At 30.9% G+C, this 24,287-nt stretch overlaps 2 protein-coding genes and 1 long non-coding RNA gene across 5 annotated transcripts; 2 read left to right on the top strand and 1 right to left on the bottom strand.

Moving 5' to 3' along the window:
• Positions 1 to 5,322: 5,322 nt before the first annotated feature.
• LOC129284918 (uncharacterized) lies at positions 5,323 to 6,156 on the bottom strand. Its single transcript, XR_008587032.1, has 2 exons — positions 6,027 to 6,156; positions 5,323 to 5,936 (listed from the first exon to the last, which is right to left on the bottom strand). It is a non-coding gene; the product is annotated as an uncharacterized LOC129284918 (long non-coding RNA).
• LOC129284917 (probable LRR receptor-like serine/threonine-protein kinase At4g31250) lies at positions 5,785 to 8,425 on the top strand. Its single transcript, XM_054920430.1, has 2 exons — positions 5,785 to 7,015; positions 7,635 to 8,425. Exons 1-2 carry the CDS (start codon positions 5,785 to 5,787, stop codon positions 8,312 to 8,314), a joined length of 1,911 nt encoding a protein of 636 aa, XP_054776405.1. The 3' UTR covers positions 8,315 to 8,425.
• A 5,832-nt stretch (positions 8,426 to 14,257) lies between these two features.
• Positions 14,258 to 18,782, top strand: LOC129285701 (uncharacterized CRM domain-containing protein At3g25440, chloroplastic-like). Of its 3 annotated transcripts, none has more exons than XM_054921501.1 (5): positions 14,258 to 14,853; positions 16,134 to 16,599; positions 17,042 to 17,443; positions 17,935 to 18,078; positions 18,441 to 18,782. In XM_054921501.1, the coding sequence occupies exons 1-4, from the start codon at positions 14,795 to 14,797 to the stop codon at positions 18,058 to 18,060; spliced, it is 1,053 nt and encodes a 350-aa protein (XP_054777476.1). In that variant the 5' UTR covers positions 14,258 to 14,794; the 3' UTR covers positions 18,061 to 18,078; positions 18,441 to 18,782. The 3 variants fall into 3 exon arrangements, with proteins under 3 accessions (XP_054777476.1, XP_054777474.1, XP_054777477.1); XM_054921499.1 differs by having other exon boundaries at positions 18,299 to 18,782; XM_054921502.1 differs by having other exon boundaries at positions 14,258 to 14,887; positions 18,299 to 18,782.
• The last annotated feature ends 5,505 nt before the right edge of the window (positions 18,783 to 24,287 follow it).

Raw genomic sequence — 24,287 nt, 5'->3', positions numbered from 1 at the left:
TTGGTGCATGCAATTACTATTCTCCCTCATAATGAAAGTGTTTTAGGCCATAGCTAATGGCATCATGTTTCTAATTCATACTTAAGAAATGACAGTTTCTAAAGAGAGTTCACCTCTTTTATTAGTGATTTTATTATTCGCACTTAATCTTCATATATGTGCTTCTTAATTTTCTCTTTCTATAGTTTATCCTTTTACTAATTACCTTATGAAGGACTTGACATTGTTTTATATTATTAGAGACATTATGAATTTTAAAATTTTATTTTATATAATTGAATGCTACTAAAACGGTGTATTCAACATAGTTTTTTAAATTCCAATGCACCAATTCCTGGCTATTATATCCTTGTAGTTTTTCCCTTGAGCTTTAGTGTAAAGTGTTTTGGTTTGTTTTTAGAGTTGGATACTCACATTTATGAAATTATATTTATATCCCTTCATTATGTTACATAAAATGTGATACCATATTAACATAATTTTGCCTACACAGTTGGTTGTTGAAGGTGTTGAAGTTGAGTTTTTCAAAAAGGACAAAGTTAAGTGAAGGTTTATGGAAGAATTTTTATTGACATTATTGGGGAGGTGATGAATCTTTCTCCCTGTTTACTGCATATACTCAAATATTATCTATTTTAAAAAATTTCATATAATTATATAGAATAATTATATAATTTATTATTTTATAAACTTGCAATTTTAACGTGCCACATCAGATTTTTTTAGTTTATTTTCTCAAATATTACAATATTAAAATCATAATTCTTTATATTATTTCTACAACTGTCAAACCCCACTTCTTCCAATATTTTTCTAGTTCACTCATTATATTTTTAAAATGATTTATTGATTGGTCATAATTCATATCATTTCCTCATTTCTCTCTCATTAGCTCACCCACCCTCCCATTATTGTAACTTCCCATCATACTATTCTTATTTTTAACTTAAAAACAAGGCGATCAAGGCATAAGAAATTTAGTTACCTATGATAGGAACAAAATGATAAATAATTTTCTCTTATAAAAATAATTTAATTACATTTTAAATTTAAATTGTGCCTTAGCAGAAAAAATGTATACATAATCTTCACCTTAAATCTAATTCATGAAATTAATTTTTAATTCTAATTTAACTGTGCAATGTGTTATGAGTATATATTATTTATAATTTAAATATATTTTATAAAAATTGGTTTAGTTTTTATAAAACATATTTAAATATGTTTTATAAAAAGTAAATATGATGTTTCATTTTAACTTTGTAAATTTGTTTTAAATATGGTGATTCAAGGAGAATGAGTTAATATAAATATATTTTATAAATTTGATTTAGTTTCTAAGTTCATTCAATGTGATGTTACATCAAGATTTTTAAATAATTATTACATTTAACTCATTATTATTAATGAAAAATTAAACACCAATTACTTTAATTTAGAAGTATTTTTTTTACAATAATATAATTTTATAATTTAACTTATATCTTATTATTTATTTAAATCATTATTTATCATTTCATATCCGTGCATCGCAGGGGACACGTATTAGTTATATTAAAGGTTAAATAATCTTTCTAAAAGATACTATATGATAGGGACTAAATGCAATAGTTACTTATGAGTGATAAGTGTTTAGTTTAAGTATTTCGACAATCATTTACTCTCTCTATTAAAAAATATAACGTATTTTTAATTAAATTTCACCCTCCAAAAAGTAATTATCTATTTTTAAACTAACCTTATCTTTTTATATTTATTTTTATTAAACACCTTACAATAAATATAAAGTCATTTATCAATAGGGATATTTAAAAAAAAAGAAAATGATTACACCTCAAAAGACTAAAAATGTATTACATTTTTAAACATTCAACTCCTAAAAAAATGTGTTATATTTTTGAATGGAGGGAGTATATAATTTTGAAAAATTTTCTATTTGTCAAAGCTAGTATTTGAGTTTACGTTTTGTTTATTAATTTATGTTACCTCTTTAGCATTTCTAAGACTCAATATCTAAAACCATGCCGAGTCCTTTCAACACAGCTAAGATTACTAATTTGGTTTCATTTAATGAAGGAATCATATTGGTTAGGAGTAGGGTGTAAGAAATTATTATTACAATTCATAAATATAAAATGTTAACAACATCAATTCAATATCAGATACTCTTTTTGGTCCCTAATTCTTATAATAAGATATTTCTAACTACCTCACTGAACCAAGTAAAGATGATTAAGTCATTAATTTTATCTAAAAATATAATAAACTTTCAATTTTATTCCTATTAAAAGGAAAAAAATTTCAATGTGCATTACATTATCTCTTATAGTTAATGAGTATAAATAAAAACAATATTAAAAAATGAAATTACTATCATATCAAGTGTCTTATATTAAGGACTAAAAAATATTTTAGAAGATGCCTATAATAAAAACCTTAGTAGTATTTATATATAATAAAATATAATTTTTAGCCATTTAACTTCATCTCAATTATTGATTTAGTTATTGAATTTTGATTTGGTACAATTCATCCTTATATTTTATTGAGTCAAGAAATTATCAAAACTAAGTGGTTATGAGTAAAAAAAAATTTATAAGGATTAAATTATTTGAGTTTAAAATTGATATATTATATGAATTGAGTTGTTGTAAGTGAGATATTAGGGATTGAATGGATGATAAAAGAAAAAGTTCCAAGACCAAAAATTATAGTTTCCCCCTCTACACACACACACATATTTTTTTTTTTTTAAAAAGATTGGGGTTCTATATGTCAGCACCCTTAAATAGGCCGATTGATCTTCACATATATATATATATATTTTGAGAAAATAAAAAAATTATTAAAAAAGAAATTATAAAAAAAGGTTTATGTAATTGAGAATCAACATGGATAATTTTGACGCTTTAACTTTCTCTGGACTGTTTTGTTTTGGCATGAAAAATTCACTTGACACTTTGTGAAAATCACAACCCACAATTTAGTTGTATGTATTGTAAAGATGCAAAAACAAGTAATAGAAAATAATATAGAAGACTCATTTTAGATTTTGTGCAAAATATATAACTACAATTCAGTTGTAGATTAATGAATAAACCAAAAAAAAAAACAAGTACACGGAAAATAATGTGTGTGTAAATAAAATAAGTTTCATGCATCCTTAAAAATGACCTTCTTTCTTATTATACTAGTCTTATTAGAGGATTTAAAGGATTTGAAATCGATGAAGCCTATTTTCACCCTCCCCCTTTAGGCCTTGAGACGAAGCTAAACTTACAAGATGAGAGGTTACATGGCATGAGATGAGAGGTTACATGGCATGTTCTTTGAAATGACAAAATGACATCGATGATAATGAAATAATTATTATCATCACTATCAATAAATTATTTTTAAATTCATATTTTTTAGGAAAAATAATAGTTAGGTCTCAAAAGATTAAATTAATGACAATTAAGTTCTTCACAATTTTTTTTAAAAATGAACTATAAATAGAAATACAAAAAATTACTCCCTCTATTAAAAAATATGAAACATTTTTTGAGGGATTGAATGTTAAAAAAATGTAAGGTATTTTGAATCTTTTAATATGTAGTCATTATCTCTTTTCTAAAAATGCCCCTATTGAATATATTACTTTATATTTTTTAGGATGAAACACTTTATTAAATAGGGATAAATATGAAAAGATAGAGTTAGTTTAAAGATAAATAATTACTTTATTGGGGTGAGATTCAATTAAAAATACCTTATATTTTTAAAATAAGAGAGTATAAACAGAAATTCTTCTTATAATATAAGAGTTACATTTGATATTTGAATATTTATTTACAATTAAAACTCATATATTTGTAATTAATTATCTAAATTGATATTTTTAACTTATTATTGAAAAAAAATTGTGAGGTACTTAATTATCATCAATTCAAGATTCTAGAACCTAATTGTCATCCTCCCTATCTTTTACTCTATTAGAAGTGCAATATATTACGGGCCATGCAAACTTGAAAATTTTTAATATATAATTTTAATGTATTTTTATTGCTCATGGGTATTCTCCTTTTAGAGATAATCCTATTTGAGGTATAATCTAGCATTAAATGTGGGCATTTTTTTAGGAAGATTTGAACTTTGATTCACTATGTTGTTAAAGATTAGCCTCTTTCACTAAATTCATTATCAATTGGTTTTAATATAATTTTTTAATAGAGTGACAATTATGAGATTATTTTTATTTTTAATAATCTACACATTAAAATTAAAACAATAAATTATTAAAATATAAAAATAAAAATCATACTCCCTCTGTTAAAAAATATGAAGTATTTTTAATCGAATCTCACTTTCAATAAAACAGTTACTACTTTCAAACTAACCATATCTTTTCATATTTACCCCTATTAAATACCTTATAATAAATAAAAAGTTATTTATCAATAGGGGTATTCTGAAAAAAGGTAATGATTACACATTAAAAAATAAAAAATGCTTTATATTTATAAACATTTAATTTTTTTAAAATATGTCTTATATTTTTTAACGGAAAAAATATTAAATTTATACTATCCAATTTTGATTTGGATAGTCCCTCGCAGCTGCACATATATGCACTCCCTTCTATCCCTATTATATAACACTTTTTGAAACAATTTTTGGTTGACATTAATTACATTTTTTTAATATTATTTCTATTTAAATTCATTAAACATGAGAGATAATATAATGTAAATTTTAAAATATTTTATTTCAATAAGGATAAAATTAAAAGTTTATTTTATTTTCTGACAAGATTAATAACTTAACCACCTCTTTTTAATAGTGATGAGGTAATTGGAGGGGCCTTATAATATAATAAAGATAGGAAGGAATTCACATAGAATTTTTATTATTTTCATTAGAAAAAATGTCTGTTGTGAACTTTTGATATTAGAGAATATGTATTTTGTTCTTCTTGGCCGTTTTCAAGCTCATAAAATAAAGAATAATTATATTCAGGTCCCACAAAAAGAAATTTATTATCGAAAAGTCTCATAAATTTTATAAAATAAATTCCAAATCTTGCACATTGACAACATGACAAAGAGCATTGATAATTGGATAACAGCCATTCACAACTTGCTATTATAAAGTATCATTTTCCTTCATAAATTGTCAATGACTGCTGCCCAGGTGTCAATACGTAAGATTTGGAAATATTTTGTGAAATTCATAGGACCTCTCGGTAATAAACTTCTTTTTGTGAGATCTAAATGTAATTTTTCCTAAAAATAACTTGAATAATACGTCTGCGCAATCAAAGTTTTTTTATTAAGCGAAACAAGACTAGAAAATTGGTCCAATAAAATAGAAACAGAAGAACAAGAGAAGGAATATACTATACAGCTTACGTTCTATGACAGCCTAATTTGCTTCTCACGTTTGGAGCGTCTCGCTCATTTTTGCATCTGAATTTCTCAGTCAATGTTTACACATGAACTGCACAGCAAACCAAGACAATATTAGCCTTCCTAGGAAATATAAAAACACACCATATTTTGAAGGCCTACAGTAAAAGATAAAGCCAAACATCATTATCTTCTGGTTCATATGCACGACAACACTCCCTTGTAATCGCAGGAGAATAATGCGTGGTTAGATTCTCTTGTTATCTTCGAAAAACCAGGATTAGTTTAGCTGTCCTGGAGCACATACGGGAATATCTCTCAATTCAATGAGGTCATTTTTACTTGTGATCGGGTCTCATGTCACAGAGCAACTTACACTGCTTTCAATTTGAATCTCATGGGGTTTCCACTTCTTGTTCTTGAGCAAATTCTCTTTGCTGTTCTTCTTGCTGCACAGTCGAACAAGCTTGTCATGGCTCAAGATGATCTTAATGGCCTGAAGGCCACTTTCAATGACCCTTTTCTGAATGATAACTGGATTGGTTTTCCCTGCAATGAGACTGAAACGTCAAGATGGTTTGGGATTCAGTGTACCGATGGTCGAGTCATCGGTATAGTTCTGGAAGGTATGGGGCTAACCGGGAAAGTTGATGTCAAATCATTCTTCAGCCTTACAGAGTTGTCTATTCTGAGCTTCAAGAACAATTCCTTGAAGGGAAATGTGATGGATTTCTCCAACAATCATCAGTTGATGTACATTGACCTGTCAGGCAATGAGTTTGAAGGGTCAATACCAAGATCTCTTCTGAATCTTAGCCTCTTGGAAACGTTGTTACTGCAAGATAATAAGCTCACAGGTCCAATTCCAGAGTTCAATCAACCAAGTTTGAAGATGATCAATGTGTCAGGCAATGATCTTCATGGCAGAATCAGAATAACCCAGACTTTTCGATCATTGGGGCCTAATTCATTTTCTGGCAACCCCAGATCATGTGGTCCTCCTCTCAATTCCTTGAGCTCTAGCTTGAAATCTTCCATTCCAGGACCAGCAAATGACTCCGAAAACGATGAGGCCCAGAACCAGGATGGATCTTCAAATAAAGATAACACATCCACTATCCTAATCATTGTCAATGTGGTGCTTCTGTTTGCAATAATCTTTTTAGCTTTTCTTTACTATAAGACAGTCAAGAAGCTCAACAAAATTATGAAGCAGCAGATTCCCATTAATAAAGATGTGGCGGAGAGCACTGTTGATAAGGTCGAAATGAGAGATCGTCACAGTCCAGCAGTGATGGCAGTGGAAGAGAAGAAGGAGCTTATATTCTTTACGGATGAACCAAAGTTTCAAATGAATGAGCTCTTGAAAGCTTCTGCAGAGGCACTGGGTCAGGGAATCATGGGGAACAGTTACAAGGCGATGCTGAATGGAGGAGCTTCCATTGTGGTGAAGAGGCTGAGGGACTTGAAGCCAATGACAAGAGAGGACTATGCAAAGCAATTGCATGGAATTGCTGATCTGAAGCACCCAAATTTGTTGCCTTTGCTTGCTTACTACAATTCCAGAGATGAGAGGTTGCTGCTCTATAGATATGCTGAGAGGGGAAATCTTTTCTTCAGGCTTCACGGTAATTTCATTCTTGAATTTCTTCATTTGCAACAAATAGAAATATTCTTTCTTCCATGAGATAACAGTTCCCAGGAAGTGTGAGGATAATGATAATCATAGAATTCCATTTACAAGACGAGAGATCACCAAAACAAACTGTAGCGCTTATGAGTTCACGAACTTCAATTTTCAAAATCTAAAACTCTAAGAATCCAGCGTCAGATTCAGTAATCTGAAAGCATGTGTTCTTAGATGCATAAACTAATTGCTTCTTTTGCCTTTCCTTTCACTCGACATGCATATTATTTTACATAAAAATGGCTTAGGACCTTTGATGTGTAAAGACAATTATTCCAGTAGTTGCATAATTACAAACCAAACACTGCTCTAATACTTCTAGATGATTTAGTGCGTCACTAACCTGACTCCTTTCTATTTTGAGTATTAAAATAACAATAATTGTGATAAAATTCTAACCACCTGAATTAAGTAAACGGCAAGCATTTACTTAAATATGTCTTTTTTTTTTTGCGTGTCTTAAATTGAGTGAATACAGACTTGTTACCAATCATTCTGACTTCTGAGCATAAGCATTACCATGTTATGCATCTCAAAGCTGGATTGGACATTCATTGCAGGAAACAGAACTGGAAACCGGATTCCATTCTCATGGAGCTCAAGATTATCAGTGGCAAAAGGGGTTGCCCGAGGATTAACTTACCTTCATCTCAATGCCAAGCCCAACAACACCATGGCTCCCCATGGAAACTTGAAGTCCTCAAATGTCCTGCTAGATGAAAACGACACCGTTCTCGTCTCTGACTACGGACTTTCCTCCCTCGTAGCACAACCCATCGCAGCTCAACGCATGGTAGTTTACAAATCACCCGAATATGGGTACGCAAGAAAAGTATCAAAGCAATCTGACGTCTGGAGCTATGGAAGCCTTCTCACAGAACTTTTAACAGGCAGGTTATCTGTGTGTTCTGCCCCACCTGGGATTAACGGGTCGGATCTCTGTAGCTGGGTCCACAGAGCGGTGAGGGAAGAATGGACGGCGGAGATATTCGACAAGGAAATTTCTGTGCAGAGAAGTGCTCTTCCTGGGATGCTGAGATTGCTTCAGATCGCGATGCGTTGCACCGATAGGTTCCCTGAGAATCGGCCAGATATGAGAGAGGTGGTGAGAGAAGTGGAGAAGATTGAAGCTCCATTGATGTCGGAAGATGAAGAAGATGTATCTGGGGATAGGTCTATCACAGATGATTCTCTCTACTCAACCAGTACTGCCTCAGGGATTCTTGGAGATGACAGGTAGAAGCTCAAGCGTGGGACCGTAATCACACATTGTTTTTTTCCTTTTCAACATAAAGATGAGATTGTAAATGTTATCATGATTCAGAGTAAAATAAACATGTTGATGCATCAAGGCCCATATGAAATCCATTTTATTCTGAACAATTTGAAGCAGGAAAATATAGGTGTACGTACCTCCCATCCTTACATTTTTGTTTGTCTGTTTTCTGCAATGACAATTTGCAGCTTCTTCGAGCTTTATCTGTTGTAACTGTTCCTTGAAAGTTTTAGAACAATGGAAGTCACATACTTTGCTGTAGAATCCTTCACCAAAATAAGCCATGCTTTCGCAAGAGTTGGCACTTTCAACATGGAAAATCTAGAAAGAAAATTTCCACTGATACTGATTCCGTAATCTCAAGTTGGCTAAAAAAAAGATTCTGTAATCTCAAGAAGCCACTCCCACAAACTCACAAGCACACGTGGAGTAAAAATCAGTTCGGGTGATTTACATAAATCTATATATACGCATTTGTCACCTAATAGGATAATACTACTGCAAAGTCCCCCAATTTACTTTGACCCGGTCCAACAAGACAAACTCGGTCCAAATAAAATTTGATCTTTTAAGATAAAAAAAATCAAACTTTTTTTAGGTTGAACTAGACGGAAGACCAATCATTTGAACTGTTTGATCTTGTTCAGTGTTATAAATTTATTTAATATAATTATAATTAATTTATTAATTATTATTACAATGAGTTAATTTATAATAATAATTAATAATTTTTTGTGTTTTACACTTGTGAAGTCATGAGTATTGAGCAAAATTTTAGTATTAACCAACTTCAATCTTCTTCTTTTACTGGTAAAACTAGCTTTAACCACCCCATGCGATGCACAGGGAGAATAAACTTGTTATGCATAATTATAATCACATTATAATGTACTTGATATGTATGCGAATATATGAAAATGTCCATGTTAATTCGTTAAACATGTACTATGATTGAATAATACACTGCAATGCATTGAAAGGTCAGATCAACAATAATGACGATTACATAGAAAACAATAGCAACAAAAATACACGACACTAAATGAGAATAAGTTACACTAAGTTCTTAAATATTTCTCTCTACACAACATTCATGGTGGTTGTCTTCTCAACACCTGTACCATCATACAAAAGGATTCTCAAACCTTCAACACTTTTAACCTTTAATAATGCGATGTATAATTGACCATGCGTAAAGACAAGCTTAGTGAGATACAATCCAACATGTCTTAATGATCGTCCTTGGCTTTTATTGATAGTCATTGCAAAGGAAAGACTAATGGGGAATTATCTTTGTTGAATACAAAATGACCATCTACTTTTTGAAGGATTTATGTCTATTTGATAAATTAATACTTTCTAATTCTGCTTTGATCCATTCAATGTTATACTTTTAATAACACTTTGTCCAAGACGAGTGATGCGTAATCTTGTACCATTACATAAACCAGATGCTTGATTATATTTCTCAACAACATTATAGGTGCTCCTACGTTCAATGTAAGTTTATGAGGAGGCAAGCTAGAGCAAGTGATTGTGTTAAAGAATTCAGTAGTATAAAGATTATCAAAAGAATCACTATCCTCAATAGACTTACAAACTGAGTCTGAACTTAAATATTCAATTGATTCACCAAGTAGTAAAGAACACATGCAATCATTGACATAATCAATACTCTTAACAGTAGGAGCTAGTATTGCTCTATTATTGAAATATTTAGTGTTATACAAATTTTGCAACAGATCTGGATAAGTAGATGTTACAATTGCTTCCATTGGGTCCCTATAGTTAGATATCAATAAATGGTTAGGGATTTTTATCTCTGCTATTCCATCATGAGGTAGTCCTGATGTTCCATCACCCTCCTCTAATAAGCACTTTGAAAGCTTTTCTAATTCTTGGCTCTCATATATTGAAGAAGATAAAGATAGCATCATGTTCTTCATTAGTTTCAAAATTTTGCAATAATCCCATAAGGGTGAAGAACTAATGCATGCATTAACAATACTTGCTCTTGTCCCTTTTGATATAACTGAAAGTATTTGATGAAAATCACCACCCATGACAATACACTTCCCACTAAATGGATGATTTGAATGCATTATATCCTTAAGCATTCAATCAAAAGCTTCTATACAATAACACTGAACCATTGGAGCTTCATCTCATATTATGAGTTTAGTGCATTGGATTAAATTTGCCAATGAAGAATTTTGTTTAATACTACAAACAAAATCTTCAGTAATTTGGATAGGGATTGCAAACCTTGAATGTGATGTTCTTCCTGAAGGCAACAACATTGCAGCAATTTTACTTGACGCAATAGTCAAAACAATATCTCCATTCACACGAATTGATGATGATAATGCATTCCACAATAATGTTTTTTCAGTGCCTCCAAATCCATAAACAAAGAAGAAACCACATGTTAATAATGATAATGATGAGATGACACTATCATAGATTTGTTTTTGCTCCGCATTCATTGAATTGATTAGCTTTGTAGCTTCTAAATGTAAGGAAGAATGATCATAATTCAATTATTGTAATATAAGATGATTTGTGACATCAATGTTTGTTGTTCCTGTAGGTAATGGAAGTGAATCATAATCCTTAAGTGTCTTTCCATTTCTTTGAAGCAAGGAATTTATTTCATAGAGAGCAGCTTGTTCCTTGTCATTCCTTGACACATTTATCCCTGCAAAAGATCATGTAAAAAATTATTAATATATGGAAATATTTTCATTTGAATATTAACTTTTTTGGGTAACATTATTTGATTTGAAATTACCTGCTAAGTTAGGATTATTGCGTGGTATATATAATAAATCCTTGGAAAGAAATGTTAAAGTGTTATTCCAAACAAAATATGGATGGCTCAAACAGCAATACAGTAACATACTGACAAACATCTTTTAAAGCAAATTCCTTGATGCCTAAACAGATGCTCCTTTTATTGCATTTATAAAGTCCTTGTCATCATCCAATAATCCAAGAGCAAAACATGCATCTCTAAAATTTTTATCCATCCATATATTTTATGTCATCAAATGAGGAAGGACCTTTTACCTTCCTTAAAAGTATTCTAAGGAAATAAAGTTCTCTTCATAATGGTAATGCATGAGTGATCTTACCAATGGCAAAACCTTTTTTCCTACATTTCCATATTCTTTTATCTCTTTAGTAAACATAATGTTATGGAAACTAAGAACACGTCAAAGTTTTTGCATGATCTCTAGCTTTATTCATTTCCATCCAAGCAAGAAATTAGGATTCACAAACCCTCGGTTTGTCCAGCAAATCAACAACATCATCAGTATTACAATAAATAATTGACTGTTGATTCGGCAGATGGAAACTCAATCTTTCAATAGAAGGATACCTGTGATGTATGTCAAACCCAAACATACACCATGAACCCTCGCATGCAGATATATATCTATAATTATAATACTGTTGGATCTCATTATTGTTGTCATAAATTGTAGCAACCACCTTGTCATTCCCTTTGCTAATATACTTGAATAAATACTTAATTGAAGTGGATTGATTGCATTTCTCAACATTGATATGCGCTCCACACATGAATAATAGGATATGGTTGTAAGGCACAACATATCTATTATCTAAAGGAATACCTTTTATTTCAATAGTTCTTCCATCGTCTCTTCTTTTATATGTAGGACATCCATTTTCATCAAATACTGTCTTGTCATTGAATTTTTTTGTGAAATACTTACTACATTTCTTTTCCTTCATGTATGGAGAGTTTGGGTTGCTCTTATCACAAGAACCATGGCTCATAAATTTTTTGACAAGATCGTAAAGTGATGAGGAAGAATTTTTATCAGGGATTTCTATAGAAATTACCTTATCTAAATGATCAGAATCTTTTATTTTATCACACTAATCAAGAAGTAAAGGTATATAGGCATGTAGGAGTCCTCGCTTTTAAAACTCAGATGGTATATATATCTACATTGCAAAATTAATGTTATAACGCATTAGGCAATTAATATATTAAAATGATAAACAATGAAAATGGCTACTAAATAAATGGAGTAAACTATATATACAATGTTAATTATGAATTGTAATTTTTCACCTTCTAACTTACACGAATGGTTACAAAAATCTTCTTGTCATTGATGGTCTTCATCAATGATTATAACTTCAATTTGAACACCTTGCATAATATATTTGGTTGATTTGAAGGAGATAATGAATGAATTTTTCTTATAAAATCTAGTAATCTCAGGCCATATAAGATTACAAGTAAAAGTGATAAGAATATTTGGATATCCTGCCCAGCGACAAATTATCATTGCATCTTGATAATTTTGAATCATATATCTTGCCCCTTCTGTGAAAGACGAGGGCAAAATAATTCTTCTACCTGTAGAATTTGCATTTCTTTCTCCATTTGTGAGTGCGTTTGACAACCCTTGATACAACTTAACTCGTAGCTCTTTTTGATGAGTCTTTACCTAGAGTAACCTCTGTGATTTAATCACGATATATCCATCAACAATAAATTGCTACAATAATTTGCTTGTATGAAGCAATGTGGAGATCTCATGTTATAATTAAGGCTTTGCTCCTTCTAGTGGCAACAAACTTATTATTACAATGAGTTAATTTATAATAATAATTAGTAATTTTTTATATTTTACACTTATGAAGTCATGAGTATTGAGCAAAATTTTAGCATTGACCAACCTCAATCTTTTCTTTTATTGGTGAAATTTGTTGTTGATTTAGTGTAATTGACTTTAAACATGTTGAAGGTTGTTTAATTTGAATCATTTGTGTTATAATCAAAATACTTTTTCTTGTTATTAGAAATTGTTGTGGGTTTATAATTGTTATTGTTGTGAAAAATTTTAAAAGACTGTAAGTAATTTTATTATGTTGAAATAAATTGCTACATTTCATAGATGAAAAATGAAAAAAAAAACAAAGTGAAATATTAAATAAGACCAGGATAAGTCTTCTAATTCTACTAAACCAATTAGGTCTTGTTCAATTTTGAGTTATACAAGGACTACACTAGACCATGAGTTGTTCAATTCAATCCTTTTATATTAGGTTGAAGTCTTGTCGGGTGAGGCTTTTGTATTGCCTAATTACTATAATCAATCATGATTCCAGAATTTATTTTAATATTTTAAAAAAAGAATAATCATTTGTAATTGAGGCATGCATGAGTTGTAAAATCGAGTTACACTACAATTTTAACCTTTATTTACTGAGTTGGGAGAGACAAACACTTTGATCAGGCTCAATCATTGTTTATAGTTTGGGTGAAACATGGATTTGTATTGTCCATGTTATAGAATTTCATTCACATTTGAAAATATATGATTAACTCGAAATAAATGAAACTGTAAATAAAGTGGCGGTTTGACGAGAACATAGTTTAACCATTTCTTTCAATTATATTTGATTAATTATTGAACAGGGGATAAAATAGTAGATTTGTGATTTGTGATTTAGTATTCTCTCTACATCTTATGCTAACATGTTCCATAATTATTTAATTGAATTGGCAATCTCTGTAGTGTCATTAAAGACACTCACTACACCACTGAATGAAAAATTTTAAGACATTAATCAAATCGGTATTTCATTATATGTATTATGTATGGATAGCTTAAATGTTTTAACATTCTTGATAAAGCTAATCATTTATTAATTTTGATTCAATTGTAATTGCAATGAACTTTCACTTATAGTTTTAAGTCTTCATTTAGTTGTAAGCCTTTAAATTTTAATTATTATAATTTTAATTAATTAAATATTTATTTTTTTAAAAAATAAAATTAAAAGCATAGATTTAAGCCATTAAAATTTAGACCCTTTAATAAGATTGATATTCTCATAGGCTGGTTTTAAAAAAAAAAAAAAAATTCTCAGCTTTTGCATCGTCTTCCCCTTCGGCAGGTTCTTCTTTGCTGCACTCTTCTTCCTAGACTCAATGTTCGTTCTTTTTTCAACATTTTTCTGTTCGATTTCCTGCTTTCTGCCATGATTTCGAGTTGTTTGAGCCTTGATTCAGCGCATCGGTTTCGATTTCCTCTTTGAAAATCGTACAAGGAAATCTGAGGAGCATCGATTTCCTTTCTGCCATGACTTCGGCGTGTTTAACCCTTGAGTTGTTTAAGCGGCATCCCTTTCTACTTTCCGTTGGACTTCCCTCCTCTCTCATTGTTCATTGTTATCTCTCTTTCCTGACATTAATATCTGTGTTTCAGTCAACTCCGTTTAGGTTCTGACGCGGAATACAAACAAATGACTTTACTCACTTCTTCTTTTTGACCCATAAGAAAGCTTTAAGACGCATAATTTCGATCGTCGATTTCTTTAGCATTGAGCCCTGTATTTCTATATCTTGTTTCCTTTTAACCTCGGTCGTCAGCTGATATTTGGGATTTCGGGGATTCTATGTGCGCTGGAGCTTCAATCAGAGGAAGCACTCGTCGTTTTTTCTGCTCACTCAAGAGGTTCCTTTACGCTCTCACTCGCTCTCTATTGAACGTATTACTCTATTTGAATTACATTGGTTCTTTTCCCGTTGTGTTTGTTCCTTTGTTCAGTTGCTTATTTTGTGATTCTGACTTTTCTCTTCTCTGCTCGGTTGCTTGTAAAATAATTGGGAAGTAATGGTAAGGGAAGAAAACAGTTTTCCCCCCCTATTATTGGATTGCAGTTTTTTTCTTTTTTGGGTTTTTTGGGCTATAGAACTTTATGGCTGCTTAGAAGTCAGCTTCCAGATAAAAGTGTAACATTATATTTAAATGTTTTTCTATTTTATGAAATCTCGAGAATGGATATTCTGTGGTTTTGCTTGGAGTCTCTCCAAAACAAGAATATGCAATGATTGAAACAAACATAAATAGAACGTTCAAACTGTCAAGGAGTAAGACTGGTAAGAATGAATTGAATGTTTGAACTTCCAAGGGCTATGATTATCACAGCACAAAGAAAACATTTTGTTGTGAAGGAAAAGAGTTTGAGAAATTGTCCATTTGCAAAGTCATAGTTATTGATATAGGTGCTTACTTATTGCAGCGTTTCTGATTTGATTTGATTCTTTACCTCAAGTTGGGAGCTTTCCAAATAATTTCTTTTTTCTTTTTAGAAAATAACTATTGTGGAAGAAAATTCAGGATGTTGATTTGATAATAGTTTCCATATTACATCTTGGTTTATATTCTTATAAAGCAACTGGGATTATCCAAGATTACCTGAATAGATATTACTAAGTTGGATAGATAATTTTGAAATTTGAGAGGAAATGTTTGAAGATTTGAAGGTTTTTTAGCTTTTTCTCTTTATTTTTTCTGTGGAAACTTGGAAAAATAAATATTTTCCTTAGGATGCTTCTTAGAAGCACTTGTGAGTTGTAGCTGTGAATATTGGTGAGCACAGAAGAGAAACTCAACAAAATTTTTGAAAGCACAATTTTTTTCAAAGGCTATATACTATTACGTGTAGGCATTGCCTTTAGCCATTGATAACACCATGTATGCCTATGGTGTTCTTAGATTATATTGAATGATACGTTTTCATTTTGTTGGGCAGGAAAATGTTATACCTCCATAATTTTCATTGATTCTTTATATAGATATATATTAAAGAATCTCAACTCAATCAAGCTGTTAGTTTTAATAGTAAATTACACTAACTTGTCTTGAGATTTGCTTAATTTACGGACCTACTCTTGTTCAAGTGCCTCTTCATTTCTTGAGCTCTTGAATAAATTTATTTTCCTTCTCTACAGAGGTAGCTTATATGGGCTTCGCAGTCTAGATGAAAATGTCCCAACTGTCACGTCATCGCCTTGGGCACTCTTATGCTTCCAATCTTCTATGCGTGACATGTGTTTGCATCCAAGAAACTACAGTTTGGCAAGGCATCTTTTAAGATTGGCATCATTACCTTCTTCCTCGGGTTTCCTTTTCATTCAGAGATCAAGCATGTCAACCCAGGGTATTTTTAGGAACTGGCTGCTAGCTAGATACATCAGCAATGCCTCATTTGAGCTGAACACGGACAATGATGTTGTAAGGTTCTCTCTAGGCATGACGTCTGATAATAGTAATTCCACAATAAAGGGCAAGAAGAAGAAAAAGGTTAAAATGTCTAGAAAGGCAAAATTGAAGGAGCTCAGATTCTATCGCTTGAAGGCCAAAAAGAAGATGAATTCCCCAAATCCAGAAGTGAGGATAAGATATAAGCTTGAGAAGGTTAGATAATTTTACTGCAGATGTTAACATGCTTTTATGATGACTTCAGCAACTGCATATTTTCAAGACATTCTCCAGTTTTCAATGAAAATTTATGTGATGCTGTGCTTATCCCTACTTGACACTACTGCTGCTTAAAATGCCCAAAATAAATCAACTTATTGTTTTGTGGGGGGTTGAACATTACAAAATTTTTATTATGATTGGACATATATTTTATGTAAGAAAAGTCTTTTATGAAGTTCTTGTCTTTCACTGAGACAAGTATGCTTTGAACATGCAGTTTCTCAATTGCCTTGTTGATTAGTTCGATAATATGCAGGTTATTGTTTTTCAAAAGTGCCTCAGAATTCAGATAGGCTGGAATTCTGCATTTTTCATTTCCCCCTTATTTATTCTTTTTATCTATTGGTGTCTTTCTTTTAAACTTGGAAATCTGCAGGCCAAGCGAAAGGAAGCCTGGTTGATTGCGAAGCTGCGGAAATTTGAGGTACCAAAAACCCCAGCAGAAACATATGATCCAGAGATTTTAACAGAGGAAGAGATACATTATCTGAAGCGTACTGGTGAGAAAAAGAAAAACTATGTTCCAATTGGGAGGCGAGGAGTGTTTGGTGGGGTAGTTCTAAACATGCATCTTCATTGGAAGAGGCATGAGACGGTTAAGGTTGTCTGCAAGCCTTGCAAGCCAGGACAGGTTCACGAATATGCTGAAGAGCTTGCTCGGCTGAGCAAAGGCATTGTGATTGACATCAAGCCCAACAATACTATAATTTTCTACCGTGGAAAGAACTATGTACAACCCAAAGTAATGTCACCTCCAGATACACTGTCAAAAGAGAAGGTTATTTCAGCTCCTTGTCATTCATTGACCGACCTTAATTGTTAATATAGCCTGGTTTTGTTTATTAGACATTGTATCTTTTTCTGCTATTTAGAAGGTATAATTCTTTCCCCCTCTTTCCATGGACTATTTCATGTAGAAATGATCTACTTTCAGATAGGTTGTTATAAAAATTAAGTGTCTTGTATGCAAGCCATCTTTTCCTGGTGAGCTTACACTATGATTTAAGGAGTGATTTGTATTCGTTTTAGTTATCTAAATATAAATTGATATTCATTAGGAGTATTTTCATTACGCTTGATTTATTGAATGCTCATCATATTCTGGGCCTGGTGGTTTGATATAATAGATGGCAATTTGAAATAGTACAGAATTGACTCACATGCTTGCCCCGGCAAATATTCTCTTTTATGAGTATCTGATACTATTCTTTTGTCCTTTTTTCTTTTAAGTTCTGCATAACACTTAATTTCATTAACCTTAATTTCCAGGCCTTGGAGAAATATAGATATGAGCAGTCCCTTGAGCATACAAGCCAGTTTATTGAGAAGCTGGAGGAAGAGCTAGAAGAGTACCATCAGCACCTTGAACGATTTAGAAAAGGGAGAGGAACCTGATGAATAAAGATGCTGTGTGTGAGTATCATATTACATGATTAAACACTTGTATAATAAATGATTCTTGTTTTGATGGCAAAAAAAAAAAAAAAATCTTAATAAATATATTTGTCTTGTTTTTGACTTCCTGAAGATTCGGTTAAGATTTTTATATTATATGTTCAATTGGATGGCCTGAATCTTTTGAAAAACCTTCTAACAGTTTTTTTATTATTTTATTTTTTGTAATGTCAATCAGGAAGAACAGCAGTAAAGAAGAAAATGATGACAAGTGGAAACTGCCTAAACTAAGTGTTGAAACTACATTTTGTTCTACTGATTCTTTTGGTGGGCCATATCATTGAAAATTGTTTTTTTTTTTCCTTTGGGGATTGGGGCAGGGTAACACTGCTTTTCCAGACCTAAAGATCACATACATGAGATATGGACGAGATGTTTTTGTTCCCTTGAAGGAATGTAATTATGTAAGTCCAGCATTTTTATTCTTTCAAGTGATTCTTTGCCAGTATCATAGTTTACTTTAGATCAGCACTTATGGTTACCAAGCTGCACATATATTTGGTTTGAACACTTGAGATACTAGGTGAGAAAAGAGTTATTTGGTATGACCCATTTGCAAGGCATGGGACTTGAATCTTGCATTGGAAGTATGAGACTGTAATGCTAAGACTTGTTTGAATCTCTGGCTCTCCAAAGATTCATATCATAATTTCTTCCTTGTATCCCGGGTAATCCTGTTGAGACTTTTAACATAGCTTCCTTATGTATGTCCTCTGTGAATTGCGTAGTCTGCTATCTGGCTTGAACTCTTTAGCAGAGGACTGAGTTCCGGCTCCACCATATGACGCCCTGCGTCAAAGGTTTCATCGGTTTTTTTGGGTTCTCTCTACAAACATGACTTATGATCAACCATTAAATTTGCCACATTGGCGCTTAATACTTTCTCACCCAAACTACGCACTACGCAGGAAGTTCAAGATGTCCTTGTGAGTTGTGACTATATAAATTTATTTGCTTGCATTTAGTTATTGAGGGAGGAAATGCTACTAGACCAATTGTGGACTTTGGGATCAAAAAATTTGTTTTCGGTCAATATTGGAACCAGGGATGTTTTTATGACTTTATCTATCATCTTTAGGAAAAACTTTAGTTTTGTCCCAAGGCTTTCAGATCAATATATATATATATATATATATGCATACTCTTTCCGTTCAAGATATATATATATATATGCATACTTTTCCGTTCAAGAATGTAAGGTATTTTTTGAGGTGTTGGATGTTAAAAAATATAAGATATTTTTAATTTTTTGAGGTGTAATTATTGTTTTTTTTTAAGTGTCCATATTGATAATAATTTTATATTTATTGTAGGATGTTTAATAGGAGTAAATATAAAAAGATAGGATTATTTAAAAAGTAAGTAATTATTTTATTAGGGAATGAGATTTGATTATAAATGTTTTATATTTTTAAACGAAGGAGCATATATTTTAATTACAAGGGAAAACAAGAGCCTACATATTGAAAAGGGAAGTGAAGATACTTAGCTCACATCTATACGTCTGTATCTAAGATTATTATCTGTGGTAGCTAAACGCTCTAGGGGTGGTTTTATGATGGGAGAATTTTGGAAAGAGTGCATAGGATGCCAGCCAGTTCGTGTAGATCAAGAAATTTGTTAATGATTTCATGTCCATACTTGGAAATGATATTTTCCTCAGTCAATATGTCACCCAACAAAAAAGTGAAGGTATTGGTTAGAGTAACTTAACAATTCCTCACTAATGATGGCCATAGGTAGGTGGAAGGGACTTGGTTCCATCAAATATCAAATAAGGTCGTGAAACCAAACCTTATAAATAAAATTTTTTTTAATCACTCATATTTATTTTATTTATCATTTTAGTTCCTCAAATTTAATTTGAATTTATTTGGTCTTTTTAAGTTTGTTTTAATTATCAATTTGATTCTTATTATTTAAATATGAGGCAATACTGATAGTAAAATTCGTTTACATAGATAATAGAATATTAATGAAAGTCAAGTAGATTAATGAAAGAAGTGTAATTATTTAACTAAAAAACAAACTAAAAAATTTAAAAAGATAAAAGAACAATGCTCAACATAAGGAATTAAATTAAGGATCAAAATAATAAAAGTTAAACTGATTCGAAGGTTAATTTATTTTAATTGAACTATATATACATAGCAACGCATCAAAATACTTCATATTAATTAATTTAAAAGTGAATTTTTTTTACATTTAAAGGATTAACATGATGGTTTTAGAAAATATAAAGCATTAAATTGATAAAAATTGAACTTAAAAGATTAAATCAATAATTGCAAAAATTTGAGGAATTAAAAGTTTTACTATCCCTAAGAAATCATAATTATTTCTAATTAACCTGACAATACCAATTTGACAGTAAAAGATATCAGATAAATACAATCAGACATTGGATGTCACATGGAGATTGATTAATAAATAGAGGCACAGTCTATCATGGGGTTGTTATAGAAAAGCTTAATGGATCCCAACAAAACAAAGTCATTAATAAATAAATAAACAAGAGAGAGTCACATCCTAAGACTTTTCAAAAAACTTATTGGCAAATAAAAACCAATAAAAAGTTTTCATTGAAAAAAAAAATAAGTCGCTATTATTATTTTAACTACATTTCTAAAGTATTTTTAACAGAAAGCTTTATCTTTAGAAGACCATAATTTAAATTTCTGTAACTCAAAAAAAAAAAAGTACAAGACTCAATGTTGTGTGCACATTATTCCTGGTTTTTACCTGACACATTAAAGGAATGTTTTTGCTTAAAAATTGTGCATTTTCCGTTTTTATTTGTGTTAAATTCTGATATATAAACTAAAAGGATTAGTCCCTTGCAATATGGTGAACTAATGTTTGAACTCCTATGAAGAAAAATGCTTATATTTAATCTGACTGTACATTAAATATAATTGCTTTTAATAGAATGATTCTTATGAGCAATATAAAAAAATCATATATATGTATGTATGTATGCATGCAATTACTAATATTTTTAAGTTTTGGTTGCTTGCTTGCTGTCTTACCTCAACTATATTTGGCTAAGTATTAGGATGTTATGAGTAGAATTATTAGGGAAAGGATGGCTGAAGAAGTTTAAACAATACAAGAGCCAAGAGGACTCTCTGTCAGATCTCTATGGAAAAATGTTGGCAAAAGACAAATCATGTTGGTCCTCAACTTATTGGCTTAGTCTGTCTCCGACTAGTTCTTCATTGGCTTGTTCATGGGGAGTTTGCCTCATCTTTATCATCTGCCTCTCTTATTAAGAGACTGCATGCTCGATAGTCTTCTTCATCATCAGTAGATTAATTTTCTACTGCAATTTTGCTTCTTTTTCCATTTGCTGCTGATCCTCATTACTGGTTTCTTTGATAACAGGCTTATGTTATTGTAGGACTCTTTTTATTTGTTGTAATATTAATCTTTTTATCACAAAAAATTGCGTCTATTCATCACTCAATAACTTGCGGCCAATATAGAGCAAATCAATTGCCATCCTATACATTTATAGTCATACATAATCTTCTAAAATTATTTTAAGAATGTACACTATTCTTACCATATGTCTTTTGTTAAATGTATTTAAGTTAATGTTTTAAAAGTCAGACTAAATATTAAATAAAAAAAGTCAACGGTTCTTGATTTTTATGATGTAATTGATTAGATCAGTGATTGGACTGGTGATATAATAATTAAATAAAATAAATATAAAAAAAATCTATAGTATGTTAATAAAATGGCAAAACATGACCATAAAGTAATAATATAATAATTTATAATTTTATAACTTATTAAATATAGGTAAATTTTGGTCAAATTAGATATAAACACACTTAAAAATATCTGTATTTATATATATAACTGTCAACATCTTTATAAAAAAATAATCTCAAATCATATTTTTTACATATAAATTACTCAAAAATAAAGTTGACTTTAAGTAGGATTTAATTTTTAAATTTTTCTATTTTTTTAAACTTTTAAGCTTTTTTTTAATATTATGTTTAAAATTGTTTGGTTTTTGAAAACTACTCAATTCCTGATTTAACTCTGATTTTCAGCTTAATAGCAATTCAATTTCAGTCCAATCTAGCTAAATCATAAAAGTGGTTTTTTTGTTTAAATCAAGCCGTTAACTGTTTTGGTCGATGGTTCGACCAGTTCAACCTTCTAGTTCGGTCTAGTTTTTAAATAATTAATTTGAATGAATCAATCAACAATATCAATTGTTATTGCACTATGAAAAAGCATCAAATGGATCGAATCTTGTGCTGAATTGTTTATTTCAAAATTCATTCAGCCAAATAAGATATGAAAAAAATGGAGCTAGAAATATACCAAAGAAAAAAGTCACCAACTACCTTGATTTTCTTAACATTCAAAGCTTATCTTTAATTGCATTAAAGAGGATACATTGTCTCCAGAGGTTGAATAAATGAGCCATTCATTTTTGCTTGAGCATTTTGGGATTTGTCATCAAAATTTTGCACATCAGTCAAATCTGTCACTGGCATTTCGGGGGACAACAATCTTGTTTTTTTTTTTTTTTTAAGGTTACAAAGACAAGCTTGAGCTAGAAACAAGGAACACAAAAAAACTAGTTAAAATAACCCTTATCAGACATAAGCAAGTTTAAACACCCCAGGGAGACAACAATCTTTGAATGCGCTTTAGCTTCCTCTTCTTGTTCTTATCAGTTGATTGCATTACAAATATACCAATCGGTGTAAGATTTAACTGCAATGGAGCATGTGTATGAGAGCAAGTCATGAAGACAATCTTTAATTGCAAGATTATGAAATTTTCAATTTTTCTTCCCATCATCAATTCACAAGAGGCATAAACTTGTTACAAGTTTTCTTCTTCCAAACAGCACGGCAATAACCTTTAAGATTAAATGTCTCAATAGAAACAAAAGTCAAGGATAGAAGTTTATATTGGACTACAATAATTTATTCTTTTTTTAAAATTTAAAAGAAAAATAAATTCTATTACAAAGAGAAGACAAAACAAGGTTTGAGGTAAAAGGATAAATAATCTTGAAATTGGTACTTAAGCAATTAGCAAGAACTACAAATTTTGCAGTAAAACAGATAATTTGGTTACAAAGAATAGAAAACAGATAGACTACCCTTAGTGATGGAGAAGGCCCATATGGAGGTCCTTAACCCAATTCCCATCGAATAAGAAGTACTGAGCATTTTATCTGTAAAGTTTTGTTTTTTTATCTTTGAAGTCAATCCTTCAGATGCAGGAAACGAGTCCCCTGCAGTGATCTGTACAATATCAGTCATTTTTCTTATCACCATTGAGATTAATTTTTATATACTACTGGTTTTTAGGTGCATGTTTTCAATCTATGCTAATAATGAATGCCAGATTAAACGAGCTTGAAGAAAAATTAAGAGAAGTGGATCCATGAAGAGCATTCACAGAGTGATATACTGTTTCATCATTCCCTTCATCAGAAATAATTCTGTAGCTTCACAGAGAGAGATTACAATGTTGTCATTCATGGAGTGGAAGTAGGATCAATAATGCGTGAACTCAATACTTTATTCAAGATTTTTTAACTTGAGAAAAGTTTAATTAACATGAAGATAAGCATGAAGTCAATTTCCAGAGTAGTGATGAAATTGAAAACCATCCGCATTATTGGGAATGGTTTTGTCGTATGCGGAGAAGAGCCAAGACGTGTCTCGTGCTTTCTTTTCTTTCTTGTTATGGCCCTCCCTCCCTCTCTCACTTAGCGGGTCCTCAAGACACAGACATAATTATGTCTTTTAGACTCTACACTGTTTAAATTATCGGCTTGTCTCAGTTTAATTTTTAAACCTATTAATTGGAACAGAGACAACACAAAGTACATGAGTGCCTACATAAAACAGCTTCAGGGTTCTTCTCTTCCTTCCTCTTTGATGCATTTTCCGCTTAACATTTTGTGCATTATCTAAATGCAATTTTGTTAAAAAAAAAATTTACTATATTGTTTTGCAAACTTTTTTTTTTTTCTAATCACACTTTTTGCGTGGCGCAGATGAAATTAAAAGGAAAATGTGGTTATTAAATTGTTCGTCATTAATGGCAAATTGTTTCAATCATGTATGTAGTCCACAAACTTATAATAATAGCCTTGATCAGTAAATTCGAGTTGTGAAAAT

This window comes from Prosopis cineraria, unplaced genomic scaffold (genome assembly GCF_029017545.1).
Source record: "Prosopis cineraria cultivar Desert tree isolate PC_DT_omini unplaced genomic scaffold, ASM2901754v1 PC11, whole genome shotgun sequence".
Taxonomy (NCBI): Eukaryota; Viridiplantae; Streptophyta; class Magnoliopsida; order Fabales; family Fabaceae; genus Prosopis; species Prosopis cineraria.
The sequence above is the reverse complement of the archived record's forward strand: the minus strand, read 5'-3'. Positions and strand labels throughout refer to the sequence as shown.